The sequence below is a fragment of the Monocercomonoides exilis genome, assembly GCF_001643675.1.
Source record: "Monocercomonoides exilis strain PA203 chromosome Unknown scaffold6-2077815, whole genome shotgun sequence".
In the NCBI taxonomy this organism is placed as follows: Eukaryota; Preaxostyla; order Oxymonadida; family Polymastigidae; genus Monocercomonoides; species Monocercomonoides exilis.
In genome coordinates, this window is record NW_027150551.1 from 816,567 (window position 1) to 828,448 (window position 11,882).

At 37.6% G+C, this 11,882-nt stretch overlaps 3 protein-coding genes across 3 annotated transcripts; 2 read left to right on the forward strand and 1 right to left on the reverse strand.

Moving 5' to 3' along the window:
- The first annotated feature begins 33 nt into the window (after positions 1 to 33).
- Positions 34 to 4,412, forward strand: MONOS_5996 (uncharacterized protein). Its single transcript, XM_067876192.1, has 3 exons — positions 34 to 261; positions 377 to 1,166; positions 1,279 to 4,412. The coding sequence occupies exons 1-3, from the start codon at positions 85 to 87 to the stop codon at positions 4,284 to 4,286; spliced, it is 3,975 nt and encodes a 1,324-aa protein (XP_067733799.1). The 5' UTR covers positions 34 to 84; the 3' UTR covers positions 4,287 to 4,412.
- Positions 4,413 to 4,457: 45 nt separating this feature from the next.
- MONOS_5997 (putative metallophosphoesterase domain-containing protein 1) lies at positions 4,458 to 6,003 on the forward strand. Its single transcript, XM_067876193.1, has one exon. It carries the CDS (start codon positions 4,608 to 4,610, stop codon positions 5,667 to 5,669), a length of 1,062 nt encoding a protein of 353 aa, XP_067733800.1. The 5' UTR covers positions 4,458 to 4,607; the 3' UTR covers positions 5,670 to 6,003.
- On the reverse strand, positions 5,957 to 11,499 carry MONOS_5998 (uncharacterized protein; the record flags this gene model as incomplete). The annotated part of the gene is made up of 1 exon (XM_067876194.1): positions 5,957 to 11,499. The coding sequence occupies one exon, from the start codon at positions 11,497 to 11,499 to the stop codon at positions 6,457 to 6,459; it is 5,043 nt and encodes a 1,680-aa protein (XP_067733801.1). The 3' UTR covers positions 5,957 to 6,456.
- Between the last annotated feature and the right edge of the window lie 383 nt (positions 11,500 to 11,882).

Below are 11,882 nucleotides of genomic sequence, written 5' to 3' on the forward strand. Positions count from 1 at the left end.
AAAAGATCATTTTCCCAATATTCAAGCCGTTTCGAATTTTTTCCTTTTTTTGTATATTTCTCGTTAAATACAATTTGAAAGCGAATGGCACTTTCATCATTCAATAAAGAAGGAAACTTATATGCAACTATATCCTCAGATCGTCGGCTTAGAATTTGGGACACACGCTCTCGTTCTCTTAAACATGAATCTCCTTTACCAAATCATTTAACTGTCGAATGCACATCACTGTCCTGGCTCGAGCAAAGCTATCAAAAATTAGTTTGTTTTTTATATTTATATATGCTATTCAATTCTTTGAATCATATTTTATGATTGCTTCTTTTTTACAAATTTTTATGAACACTGCTTCATATTTGCTGTTTTACATTGATAGAATCAAGCATACATTGCGGTTGGAAGGATCGATGGAAGCACTTATGTTTATACATTTGGTGAAACAAAGGAGCCATCACATTATAGAAATTCTTTTTCGCAATCAAATACAGCTGTTTTAGGAGCATTTCTAAGCGGCAACGTTATTTTTATTGGAACATCTAATGGTGTTCTTACAGCTTTTGACTTTAAAACATGCAAGCCTCTTCGAAGTTTTTCACTTTTGCCTCAAGCTGCTCAACTTTCTTCGCTTTGCTCACCTTCCTCAGAGTTTATTACATCTGTTTTAATGACTCCGGATTGTCGTCATGTTTTGGCAACGTATAATAATTTCTCAAATGATTTAAGTGGAGGAGGAAGCAACAAAGAGAATGTTCTCTTATGGGCATTGCCTCCAATTGACTCTCCTGTCGAAGATGATGCAATAAGAATTGCCTCATTTGTGACGTCTTCCCCATCATTATTGGGTGGACTCAGTTGGATTGGAAGCGGCGATTATGGACAAAATCGGTATCGCAGCTCAAAAAAGCATAAGCCAAAGCCAGGAATGTGCGATCGTGTGTTTTTTGCAGCGCATGAACTGCCCTCGCGCTATCAGAGTATGGCCACCGCACTACCGCTGTGGGCGCCTGCGAAAGGAGCAAGTGATGGAGATGGAGTTGGAAGTAGGGTTCTGAGGGCAGGAAGCGGAGGGCGGAACGATTCGGCGTCTGCTTATGTGTGGAGGATAAAGAAAGAATGGCTGAAGATATCATATGTGCATTTGAAGGATAAGCTTCAACAGCCAAAAGGTTTGTATTTCATTATTATTTATTTATTTATTTATTTAACTGTGAAATGAATTTCTCTGGATTATTTTAAATAAAAAAATCCAATATTTTCAAATCAATTCCGAAATTAAAGCCACACAAACTGCACCTGTTCCGTTGCAGGACACTCTACAACACCTTCAATCAGCAGCTGCTTCACTTCCATCCAAAAGCTCTTCTTCTCTTCCCTTCACAAAGACGCCGCTGAATCCCTTCATCATCCTGAAGAGCCCGCAGCCCATCTACAGAGTCATGTCATTCACATCAGTCCCCATCGAAGGCGCTGAGTCTGGAATGCCTATTGATCTCAGCGAAGGCGAGGATACACAGCTGATGAAGCCAATTCCTGCTCTTTCAGAGACAAAATCTGCACAGACGTTAGATGTTCGTGCGGCGCTTTCTCGGTCGTCTTCATCATCATCATCGTCATTCTCTTCTTCCTCTTTTTCTCCCTTATCTTCTGCTTCTAATACAAACCCCACTAACCCATCACTTCAAAAAATCGAGTGTCTCTTTCCGATATTTGTGCTCTCTTTGCAGCTGAGGTGCTTCACATACGTCGTCGACCTGCTTTCGCAGCAGCCTCTCATTCATCTCCAGCCCCACCAGACGATTTCACTGAACAACTCTTCAAAAATTGCTTCTTCTTCTTCTTCTGGATCTTTTGTTTCGTCAGCCTCAATGCTGACACCCGAGGGAAGTGAAGCCAGTGGCATTGTGGGTGTTCTTCCTATTGAGGAAATGCATGTGCAGGAAATGAATGAAGATAATGACAAAAATGAGGAGAAGCAGAACAATGAAGCTGGGGAAGAGAAAGCAAAGGATGATGAAGAAAATGAGGAAGAAACGAGTAAAACAGAGAAGAAGAAGAAGAAGAGGAATAAAAAGAACAAAAAGGGCAAAGTGAGCAAAATCGGTATCTCGACAAACAAGTTGATGATCGCATTTGGCAATCCATTGACACCTGCTTTTGCTTCAGAACAGTTTGCGTCAATCAAAATGAAGAGCATCGAATCAATTGAATCTAATGAATCCATTGAAACTATTGAATCTTCTTCTTCCTCTTCCTCTTCCCAACAGCTTGCAGCAGCTTCAGCATCAACAAAATCGACTCCTGTGTTCATTCTGCGCCCTTCCTTTACGCTCACTCCACGCGATGTCGATATGCTCTTCAGCGAAGAGCAGAGCATCGCCCAGCACCGCGCTGCCTCAACATTCACCACGTCACTCTCCACTTCCTCTGCGGCTCAGAAGCTGTCAATTTCTTCTTTTTCTTCTTCTTCCTCCTCTGCTTCTTCCTCTGCTTCTGCTTCAGCTGTGTCTGCTGTCTCAGCTGGCCTTGTATCTCCGTTTGTCTTTGGGATGCCCACAGCAGCGCTGGCACACCCACTGCAGTCTTCTCACTCTCTCAATCTTCCAAAACTCCCTCCCCCATTTCGCCAAGGAGCAGAAAATAAAGATGAAAAAGAAGAAGAAGAAGAAGAAGTGAAAGTTTCCACAAATAGTCTGCTTCCTGCTGCAGCCAACGGAGAGCTTCTGGACTCGACTTCTACGCCGATCAAGCACACAGTCACTTCCATCCCTTCCATCCCATCTCTTTCTTCTCTTCCTTCCTCTGCAACGTCTCGATTCTCTTTGGCATCCACGTTGCAGCAGGCGCTGGAGCAGCAGGACACGAAGACGATTCTGAATGTGCTGTCGCATTCAGACCCAACCACCATCTTTGCGACAGTCTCAGAACTTCCTGTGAAGTCAGCTGTGACTCTGCTGGGTGTGCTAATCCCAAAGGCATTGGATGTGTTCACACCGGAGGGTGCTTTGCTGGCATCGGAGAAAGGGAAGAAGCTGCAGAGCAAGTCGGAGAAGGCGTTTGACATGGGCGATGCAGAGGGGAATGATTCGGAGAGCGAGGAGGATGAGATGGATGAGATGTCAGAAGATGAGGAGGAAGATGATGAAGATGAAGAAGGAGATGATGATGAAGATGATGGAATTTCAGGGAAATCAAGCAAACTTGGTTCATCTTCCTCATTCTCTTTCTCAAGTTCCAACAAAACCAAACCAGGAAAGATGAGCAAAGCCGAGCGCGATCAGGAGAAGCTGAAGAAGAGAGAAGCACACACAAACCCATTGGCCATCTGTGTGTGGCTGCGTGTGCTGGTGATGGTGCATGGGTGGTATTTACAGAGGAGTGATGGAAGCAATAACAGTAAAAGCAATGGAAGCAATGGAGCAAGTGGAGTAGGAGGCAGTGTCGGGAGGAAGATGATGCGGGAGATGCGTGCGAGGATCAGCGGGAGGGTGCACAATCTGTCATCATTGACAGCGCTGAAGGGAAGGCTGGATTTGGTCACAGGGAAGATTGTGGTGGCAGCTGAGCGGGCAAAAGGAGCGATTCCGGATGGCTTTGAAGCAGGAGGATCTGGTTTGAATGGAGTGATGGGATCAGAAGAAGGAGAAGAAGGAGAAGAAGGAGAAGGGAAAGGGAAAGGGAAAGGGAAAGGGAAAGAAGGGGTTGTTGGATTGAGTGTGGACAAGGAGAAGAAGGTGTGGGCGGTTAGAGGAGATATGGGATTGGCTATACCTGCGCTGTGCAAAGTGAATGACGATGGGACAGAAGAGGTGATTGTGCAGAAAGTGGAAGTGAGCAGAAGAGAACTGAGGAAGAAGGAGAGGAGGAAAGAGCAGGCGGTTAAGAAAAGGAAGCAGAATAGACTGGAGAAGGAGTTGTATGGGGAAGGTGGGCTGAAGAAAGCGATAAGGATAAGGAAGAGTGAAAATGAAGAAGAAGAAGAAGATGATGATGAGGAGGAGGAGGAGGAGGATGAAGAGGAAGAAGAAGAAGAAGATGATGATGATAGTATTAGAGAAGAAGAAGAAGATGATGACGAAGGCGAAGATGAAGATGATGAGGATGAAGAAGAAGAAGATGAAGAAGCAGAGACCGAAGATAGCGATGAAGACAATGATGAGGATGATGCTGTCGATGATGAGGAGGATGATGATAACATGGATGATTTCAAAGAAGACGAATCAGAAGATGACGAGGAGACGATTTTGTTTGATGAAACAGAAAAACCTTTCAAACGAAAAGGCAAATAAATATAATACTATCTTTTATAATTACAGAGGAATGACAAAATTAATCGAAAAATTCATTTCACTTTAGCATGACGCTAATATTTAACACTTCACCAATTTATAATTCCAAAAGTTTTTATTTGTAAATATGTGGATAAAATTTTTTTTGAAAAAAGAAATAAATAATGGATCCAAAAAATCAAAACTTTGTTTTTCATCATGAAGAAGATAAAATACCAATTCAACTATTCCAGCTTCAAAGAAGAGAATAAAAAAAAATGCCAAAGATTGATTAAAGCAACCATAATACAATTATAACATTTATTAACTTTGTTTAAACAAATGCAATTATCAAATTCCATTAAAATGGAGCAAAAATCTACCATTCCGTGGGATAAGTTTTCTCACAAAAATACTTTGGATTCATGGAATGCTGTTAAGGACCATATAATCGATATTCAACCAATTCCTTTGATTGTTCGTGAACCATCAAAGACTCCAAAACCAAACGGTTATATGAGATTTGTCTGTATGTCAGATACACATGGAGAGCATGATAAAATCGTGGATAAATTACCTGAAGGAGATATTCTTCTTTTTGCTGGAGATTTCACACATGTTGGAAAGAAAAAAGAAATCGATTCATTTTGCGAATTTTTAAAGAAGTTAAAATTCAGACATAAAATTGTTATTGCTGGAAATCACGATATACCTTTTGATAAAAGTTTTTATTTGTTAAACTTTTTTCGATTTGGACATCTGCTTCCTGTTTCAACTTCCACTGTCAAGGAAGAATTGAAGAAATGTTGCATATATCTTGAGGATGAATATATTGAGATAAATGGAATTAAGATCTTTGGCTCTCCCTACCAACCTACTTTTGGATCATGGGCTTTTAACTTAGATCGAGGAAAAAAATTGAGGAAACACTGGGAAAAAATACCCTCAAACATTGATATTTTGCTAACTCATGGTCCTCCGATGGGACGTTGCGACGTAACAAACAAAGGATTTCGCAAAGGAGATGTTGACCTTCTTCAGTGCATTTTGGAACGAGTGCACCCGAAAGTCCATGTTTTTGGCCATATTCACGAATCTCATGGACTAAGTTTTGATGGCAGTACTGTTTTCATAAACGCATCTATTTTTGACAAAGATCATGAGCCTACAAATACTCCTATCGTATTTGATTATCCAATTCCTTATTATAATCAAACAAATCTACAATTTTCAGACTTATTGTTAGAACCGTCTTCGTCATCTTCTTTACCTCGATATGAAACAACACCACCAATTACTTCATCACATTCCACTTCGTCTTCAACTTCTCCTCCTCTTGCTTCTTCGTCTGCTACGCCTTCTGGTTTTGCTTCGTACTCTGCTAATGAAACGCGTAAAACATGAATTGACAAGTTTGTAATGTGGTTTCAATGCAGATGCTCAGAAGATTATACTGTAATTTGTGAAATTGAGTTGTCAACATCTAAAACAATTCTTTTGGATGAAAAGACAGCTCAACGTTTTTCAACTTTTTCAATGAAGCAATCTTCATTCGCGAACTTATAGAACTATTTGTGTGTTTAATTGCTGATATGTCTCATTTTTATTTGTGTTTTAAAATGTATTTCTCAACATTCACTCATTTATCTATTGGCTTTTTATTTTTATTTTTATTTCATTTTAAACGTGTATTGCAATGGAGCGCTTTTATTTCAATTTTTTTATAAAAATAAAAAAATAAAATGTTTTATAAAAAATATTGGCAAATAAAAATCTTACAAAAAAGAAGATTGTTGTACTCCTTGAGCAATCAGAAGCTGCTTTCGTGAAACCATGCAACAGGCACTTTCTATTTAACATTGTTTTACAAAACAAAATTTTAAAAATGAATATAAATAATTACAATTTATAAGTAATATAATTAAAAATAAAAAAAAAAAAAAAGATGATTAATGATATTCTGCACTACATAACTCATGAAAAATAACACTGAAAGAATGACCAGGAAAATTACATATTCAAAATAATACATAAATACAAAAAAGCAAGCTAAAATGGAAAATATAATTACATGTAAAATATTGAACATAAGAAATCTTCGAAGCATAGTTCCTTCCAAGTGAAAAATTTTTGATGCAAATGATAGCATTGTAATATCGAATAATAACAGGATACATAAAAAGTATTCTGTTCAAGTCTCTTCCGCTGCATTTATCAATAATGGCTCAGTGTCTCCATATTCATTGCTTGCAATGAAGTTTTTATCTGATGCTTTGTAAAAGTCTGGACAAGTTAATGAATTAGCATCTTTTTCAATTGTTTCGATTTCATTGTTCATCCAATCAAGTCTTTCATTTCCATTTTTCTGCGGAGGTGCGGAAGCACACTGAGAAGAGTTCCTTTTCGTTGAAAGGCCAAAGTTATTGGAATCAAGTGAATTACTTCTTTCCAGTGAATCAAACGATGCTTCTGCCAGACTGTTCTGTATGGAAAACCCAGAATTCGAAAAATCCTTCAGTTTTTTAGAATCTTTCTTTAGTACTTCTGTAACTTCAAAAAGTCCATTTGCTCCTAAATTAACCACTTGAACAGTTTCTTTCGATTCCCTTCTTTTTTTGATGCACAAAGCGATTATGATACCAATAATCGCGCTTACAACGACAGTTGTAACCAAAGGAATTATTAATGCGTATAAGTTAAGAGTGCTTGTATGCTTCATTTCAACTTGCACAAATGGCGTTGTCGAATAACCAGATTGAAATGCATTGGCTGATATAGATGCAGATACCGAAACGGATGAATGCGCTTGATCAACTGGAAAAATTGAAGAAGATAGATAAAGCAAAGCAATCGATAGGTTCTGCGGCTTTGCACTTTTTGCCAATTTATGAGTCGTCGATTTCATTGTTGAACGAAGTTTGCAACGAAGTTCAGAAACATCAAATAAAAACGAAAAATGCGAACTTGATTGGATAGAATGCATAGACAAGTTTGTCCAGCTGTCAGGAGTATCATTTCCACATTTAAGAGCAATGTTCATTCCACACGGGAAAAATAAATCTCCATTCACTCGGAATTCATACATATTAGCAGCAGATGATGAATGAAAATTGGATAATGAAGAGCCATAGGAAGATGCTTTGGCGCATGAAGCATTGAAAACTGTTGGGATGAAATACGTAGAAGATAGGTTACCGATTCCTTCTCCTTCAACTGTGCAATTGTTATTGAAAATCCACAACGAAAGAGAAGAACGTGTGTTTTGTTCAATTGGAAATAAAGTGCCATCGCCTGATGCTAAACTGTTGATGGTAACTGTTCCTCCGTTGTCGCAACGAATATTCTGTCTAAGTGTTGGAAACATTGCATTTCCAACAAAATTTGAAGCTAATGAACAGTTTGTAACAGAAAGTTTCTTCCCTTCAAGCGAAATTCCACCGCTGGATGAGTTGACAATTTTTGTGTTGCTAACCTCCAAATCAGAGTTCGATGCAGCAATAAGAGAAAACGAATAGAAACACACAGGGTCAATAAATGGCCTACTGGAAGCAGATACTTCTTCATAATCACTAAAGGAGTTGGAACTGAAATCAGAGCACGCTCCATCGCGGAAGTCACCTCTATTAGATATGCTAGTAATGGACGATGCACTTTTTTCTCTGAGAAAAACATGGCGAACAAGGAGTAAATCCAAAGGATATGAGCTTCCTATGAAATTGCATTGGTCAAGTACCAGATGCGAATCATCTTTCACTTCAATTATTGCACCTTTTCGCATCGTTTGATCGCACTTCTCAAAATTTACACGAGAAAATTTAATACGATGAACGCCGTTTGGTGAAAATAGAATACTGGGTAAGTCCAAAAGGGAACTAACATTGAAAAAAGAGGAATTTGATAAGCTAAAACTGATATCTTTTTTTCCTTTAACATTGGTGAAGAATTGGATTAAAGACGAGTTGCTGGCACACACAGAGGATACATTAACTTGTGTGAAAGAAACAATACCTTTGTTTCTTACAAAAAATGGAATATCACCAATGACGCAATTATGAAGCGAGAATTTTACAACATTCACAACCCCGGAATAGATTTCAAGAGCATGACAATATGGAATACTCAACGAACTGTAATCAAAGACTAATTGACATGAATGAATATCAAGTTGGCTGGCAAATGATTCAATAACATAAAACTTTCCTTTCTTTCCATTGTCCAAAATGTGAAATTCCACACATGATATCGAGCTTATTAAGGAAAACTGAAATACTCCTGCTTGAAACTCGTTTGCAAGCTTCACATCCAACCTTGCAATTTCGGGATTAGTTTGTGAAGAAATCTTCACATTTGACAGCATTATGGCTTTGGTTTGGTATGCTGAATTCTGAATGATTATTTGCCTGTTTGTTTCATTTTGTTTAAGATGCAATAAAACGCTATCCATTGTTTTGCACGCGTTTGTTTTATTTCCGCATTCTTGACCGTCAGTTCCATTTTCTCCGACAAAGATTCGCTCATCCTGATAGAGATGGATCAGCCAATACAAAGAAATAACGTTATCTTCTCCAACGTTGCGACCTTCGACTGAATGTTCAACATCTGTGAAAGTTGTTAAAAAGTCCACATTGAATTGCATGTATGAAATCTGTCTCTCCAATGAGTCGCATCGTATAAAAATATCTAATCCGTGTTTAGCATGATTCTGCATAAACTCCGTGCCATTAATCAAAAATTTCGCTAAATCTTCTGATTCGTTTGGATTTGCTGTTAGTGTATTTTTGTTACATGAGGGTCTTGGCATCCTAACATTTGAGTAATTCTTTTTTTCATGAGGCTCGTCTAAATATAAATCAAGATAAATACCACCTCCGTATCCAGTCATGCTATTCACTCTCGAGCTGGTGAATGAAGAACTCATAATCGTTAATTTGCTAGACGGACGCAACGAAACAAATAGACATCCTCCAAGTTCATTTTGTTCAGCTACATTATTATCGAATGTTGTGTTGGATATTACTAAATTCCGGCACTGATTCTCGTTGTAAAAAAATGTTGTTCTTGGCTCAACACAAAAAAGTGATGAAATGCTTGAATTTTGAATAATAATCGAAGAAATGCCCCCTTCACATATTCTTGACCCTGCCGATTCAATTAAAGGCATTGTCAACTTCACATTTCTTATAGACACATTTTGGAATTTTATAAATGTAAGTGAATAAGAAACTAAAAGGTTCGACTTTAGAGAAAGATCCCAGAACATTGAATTTGTGAATGAAACAACGCCACCAAGAATATCAATGAATGGTAAAGATTGTACAACGATATCGTTCATTTGAAACGACTTGAATTCAACAAACCCATCAAAGACTAGTAAAAATATATATCCTAAAAAATAGTCATCACTTGACTTTTCAATTCGACATTCACAAAATCTGCAACTTCCATTAAGCATTGAAATTAGTATTTTCAGTTGATATGATTCATCTGCTTGATTTGCTTTGAAAGTTATGCCCTCAAATGTTATGCTTTGCTTTACGAGAAGTAAACTATCGTTCGATTGCGTAGCAGCTGAAGATGGGTTGAATAAAATTACAGGAAAAGTTTCAGCGTTGGAGAACTCTTCCATTTTCTTTCCGGAAATTTCTTTATTAACTTTGACTGATTCTTCATTTCCTGTAATATATCTCTTCTGAGTACTTTCATCAGCATTGAAATGAATTTTGGAATTTCTTTCATCAATTTCTCGAAGGCGCCATTTTGCAGAGGAAGTGCACTGAGAACATGGCTTGAAGCTGCACTGAGTTACATAAACTTGTTCGTAGATGACGCCAAATTGAACATATATTGTTGCTTGTGCAGATGGAGTTATATAATTCATTGCGATATTTATAGACTCGCAAGGAACAGATAAATCAAAGCACAACGAGTCATCTCCTTCAGCACTCACAACAATGGAGGTGAATTCATTATGTCTAAAATACGGAACTAAAAGAATTGGATGATCAGAATCTCTGTCAATTCCCATAATCGAATTCTCCTCTTCAAAATATGGTGGATTTAAATGAAGATGAACAGACATCTTTTTAATCTGATTTTTGAGGTTGAAGAATTCAATGAAAATATCCTTTCCAACAAGAGCTTTATTCTGCTCGAAGTGATCATTCACAAAAGAAATATTCACTTCGTCTGAATGAGTGATAATCAGTCCAATTGCTCCTCCACGACCATTTGGCTGCTGGCATTGACTGAATGTGCTCAACTCAACAGCAAATATATCAGATGGATTTTGCATCATGCAGCGAACAGCTCCTCCAGTTCCTGTTGATGATGTTGACATGAAATTAATCTCCGAAGAATTAATCTCAGTATTTACATGAAAATGTTCATTTGAATTAGCATTACCATTTTGGTCTGTACTGTAATTCACTGATAAAAATAACGGTTCGCTTTCCTCATTTTCCAAAGAAGATTGAAAAGAAAACATGTGAACCGAACAATTTTCCACATGAATGCATCTCGCATCTTCGTTATATTTTTTGTTTTTATTTGAATGATTTCCAGTATAAGAACGTGTGTTCAAAGAATTGCAAACAGTGACGAAAGAACGCTTATATATTTTTACATTATTAACGCTAAATCCAAACATTCTCAGCGAGCTGAAACGTTGAATCTCTGCAAACGGGCTTTCAGATTTCCAATTTTTCATTCTACAATCAGATATATCAACAGAACCTCCGTAGCATTCCAAAAAGGAGTACCTAACAACCTCTTGTGACAATTCAGAAAAATCAATGTTTATGAAAACACAATACCCATATAAAGTGAACACAGTGCGAAATTTGTGATTTTTGGAATAGTGAATCTCAATTCCTATGTTTACTACATCCAAATCAACGCATTCCATAATATAATATTTTGATGGTGAATCTTTTTCTTCGAGTGCAATAGTAGCTTTATTTTCGCGAAGACGATAGATTGCAATATCGTTTGCATGAGAATTCTTACCAAATGAAATTCGACCATCAACGAAAGCAGTATATACTTTCATTCCTAAACAATGTATTCTCAAAACATCTAAGTCATGACAGGGCTTCGAAATTTTCCCACAATCTGGCGAGTTTGTACCATTTTCGTTAAAATACAGAGACTCAGAGCGATAAACATAAATTAGTGGCATGAAATCCAATTCTATCCCATCACGATCAGTGCCCCATATAGAATTATTGAGATTCATACCATTTTCGAAATCAATGACAAATAATTCTGGTAGTAATTGTGATTTAATGCTGTCGATCACAATAAATAAATCTCTTCCAATGTCAGCATCATTATCTTTAAAGAAAGCATTTATTTCAAAATTACGCCACTCATCATTTTTTAAAATATCATTAATCGGATTGCCGAAGTCAAGATACATTGCGCCGCCTCGACCAACCATGCTTTCTTTTGTTTTTTGATAGGAATGATCGCATCTGTAGCATAAACTGTTTGTAGAAATATTCAAATTTGAATTTTTGAGGTTAAATCTTTCTTGAAGCTCTGGGACTCTTGTAGAAGAGTCGTCTGATGATGAATAGCTATTTTGAGAAGTGTGTGCAAGGCATGAAATAAATGATG

Coding starts and splice junctions, on each gene's coding strand:
- MONOS_5996 (XM_067876192.1), top strand. CDS start 85: ATGGCACTTTCATCATTCAATAAAGAAGGAAACTTATATGCAACTATA. Junction 262..376: donor AGCAAAGCTATCAAAAATTA/GTTTGTTTTTTA, acceptor TTACATTGATAG/AATCAAGCATACATTGCGGT. Junction 1,167..1,278: donor TAAGCTTCAACAGCCAAAAG/GTTTGTATTTCA, acceptor CCGAAATTAAAG/CCACACAAACTGCACCTGTT.
- MONOS_5997 (XM_067876193.1), top strand. CDS start 4,608: ATGCAATTATCAAATTCCATTAAAATGGAGCAAAAATCTACCATTCCG.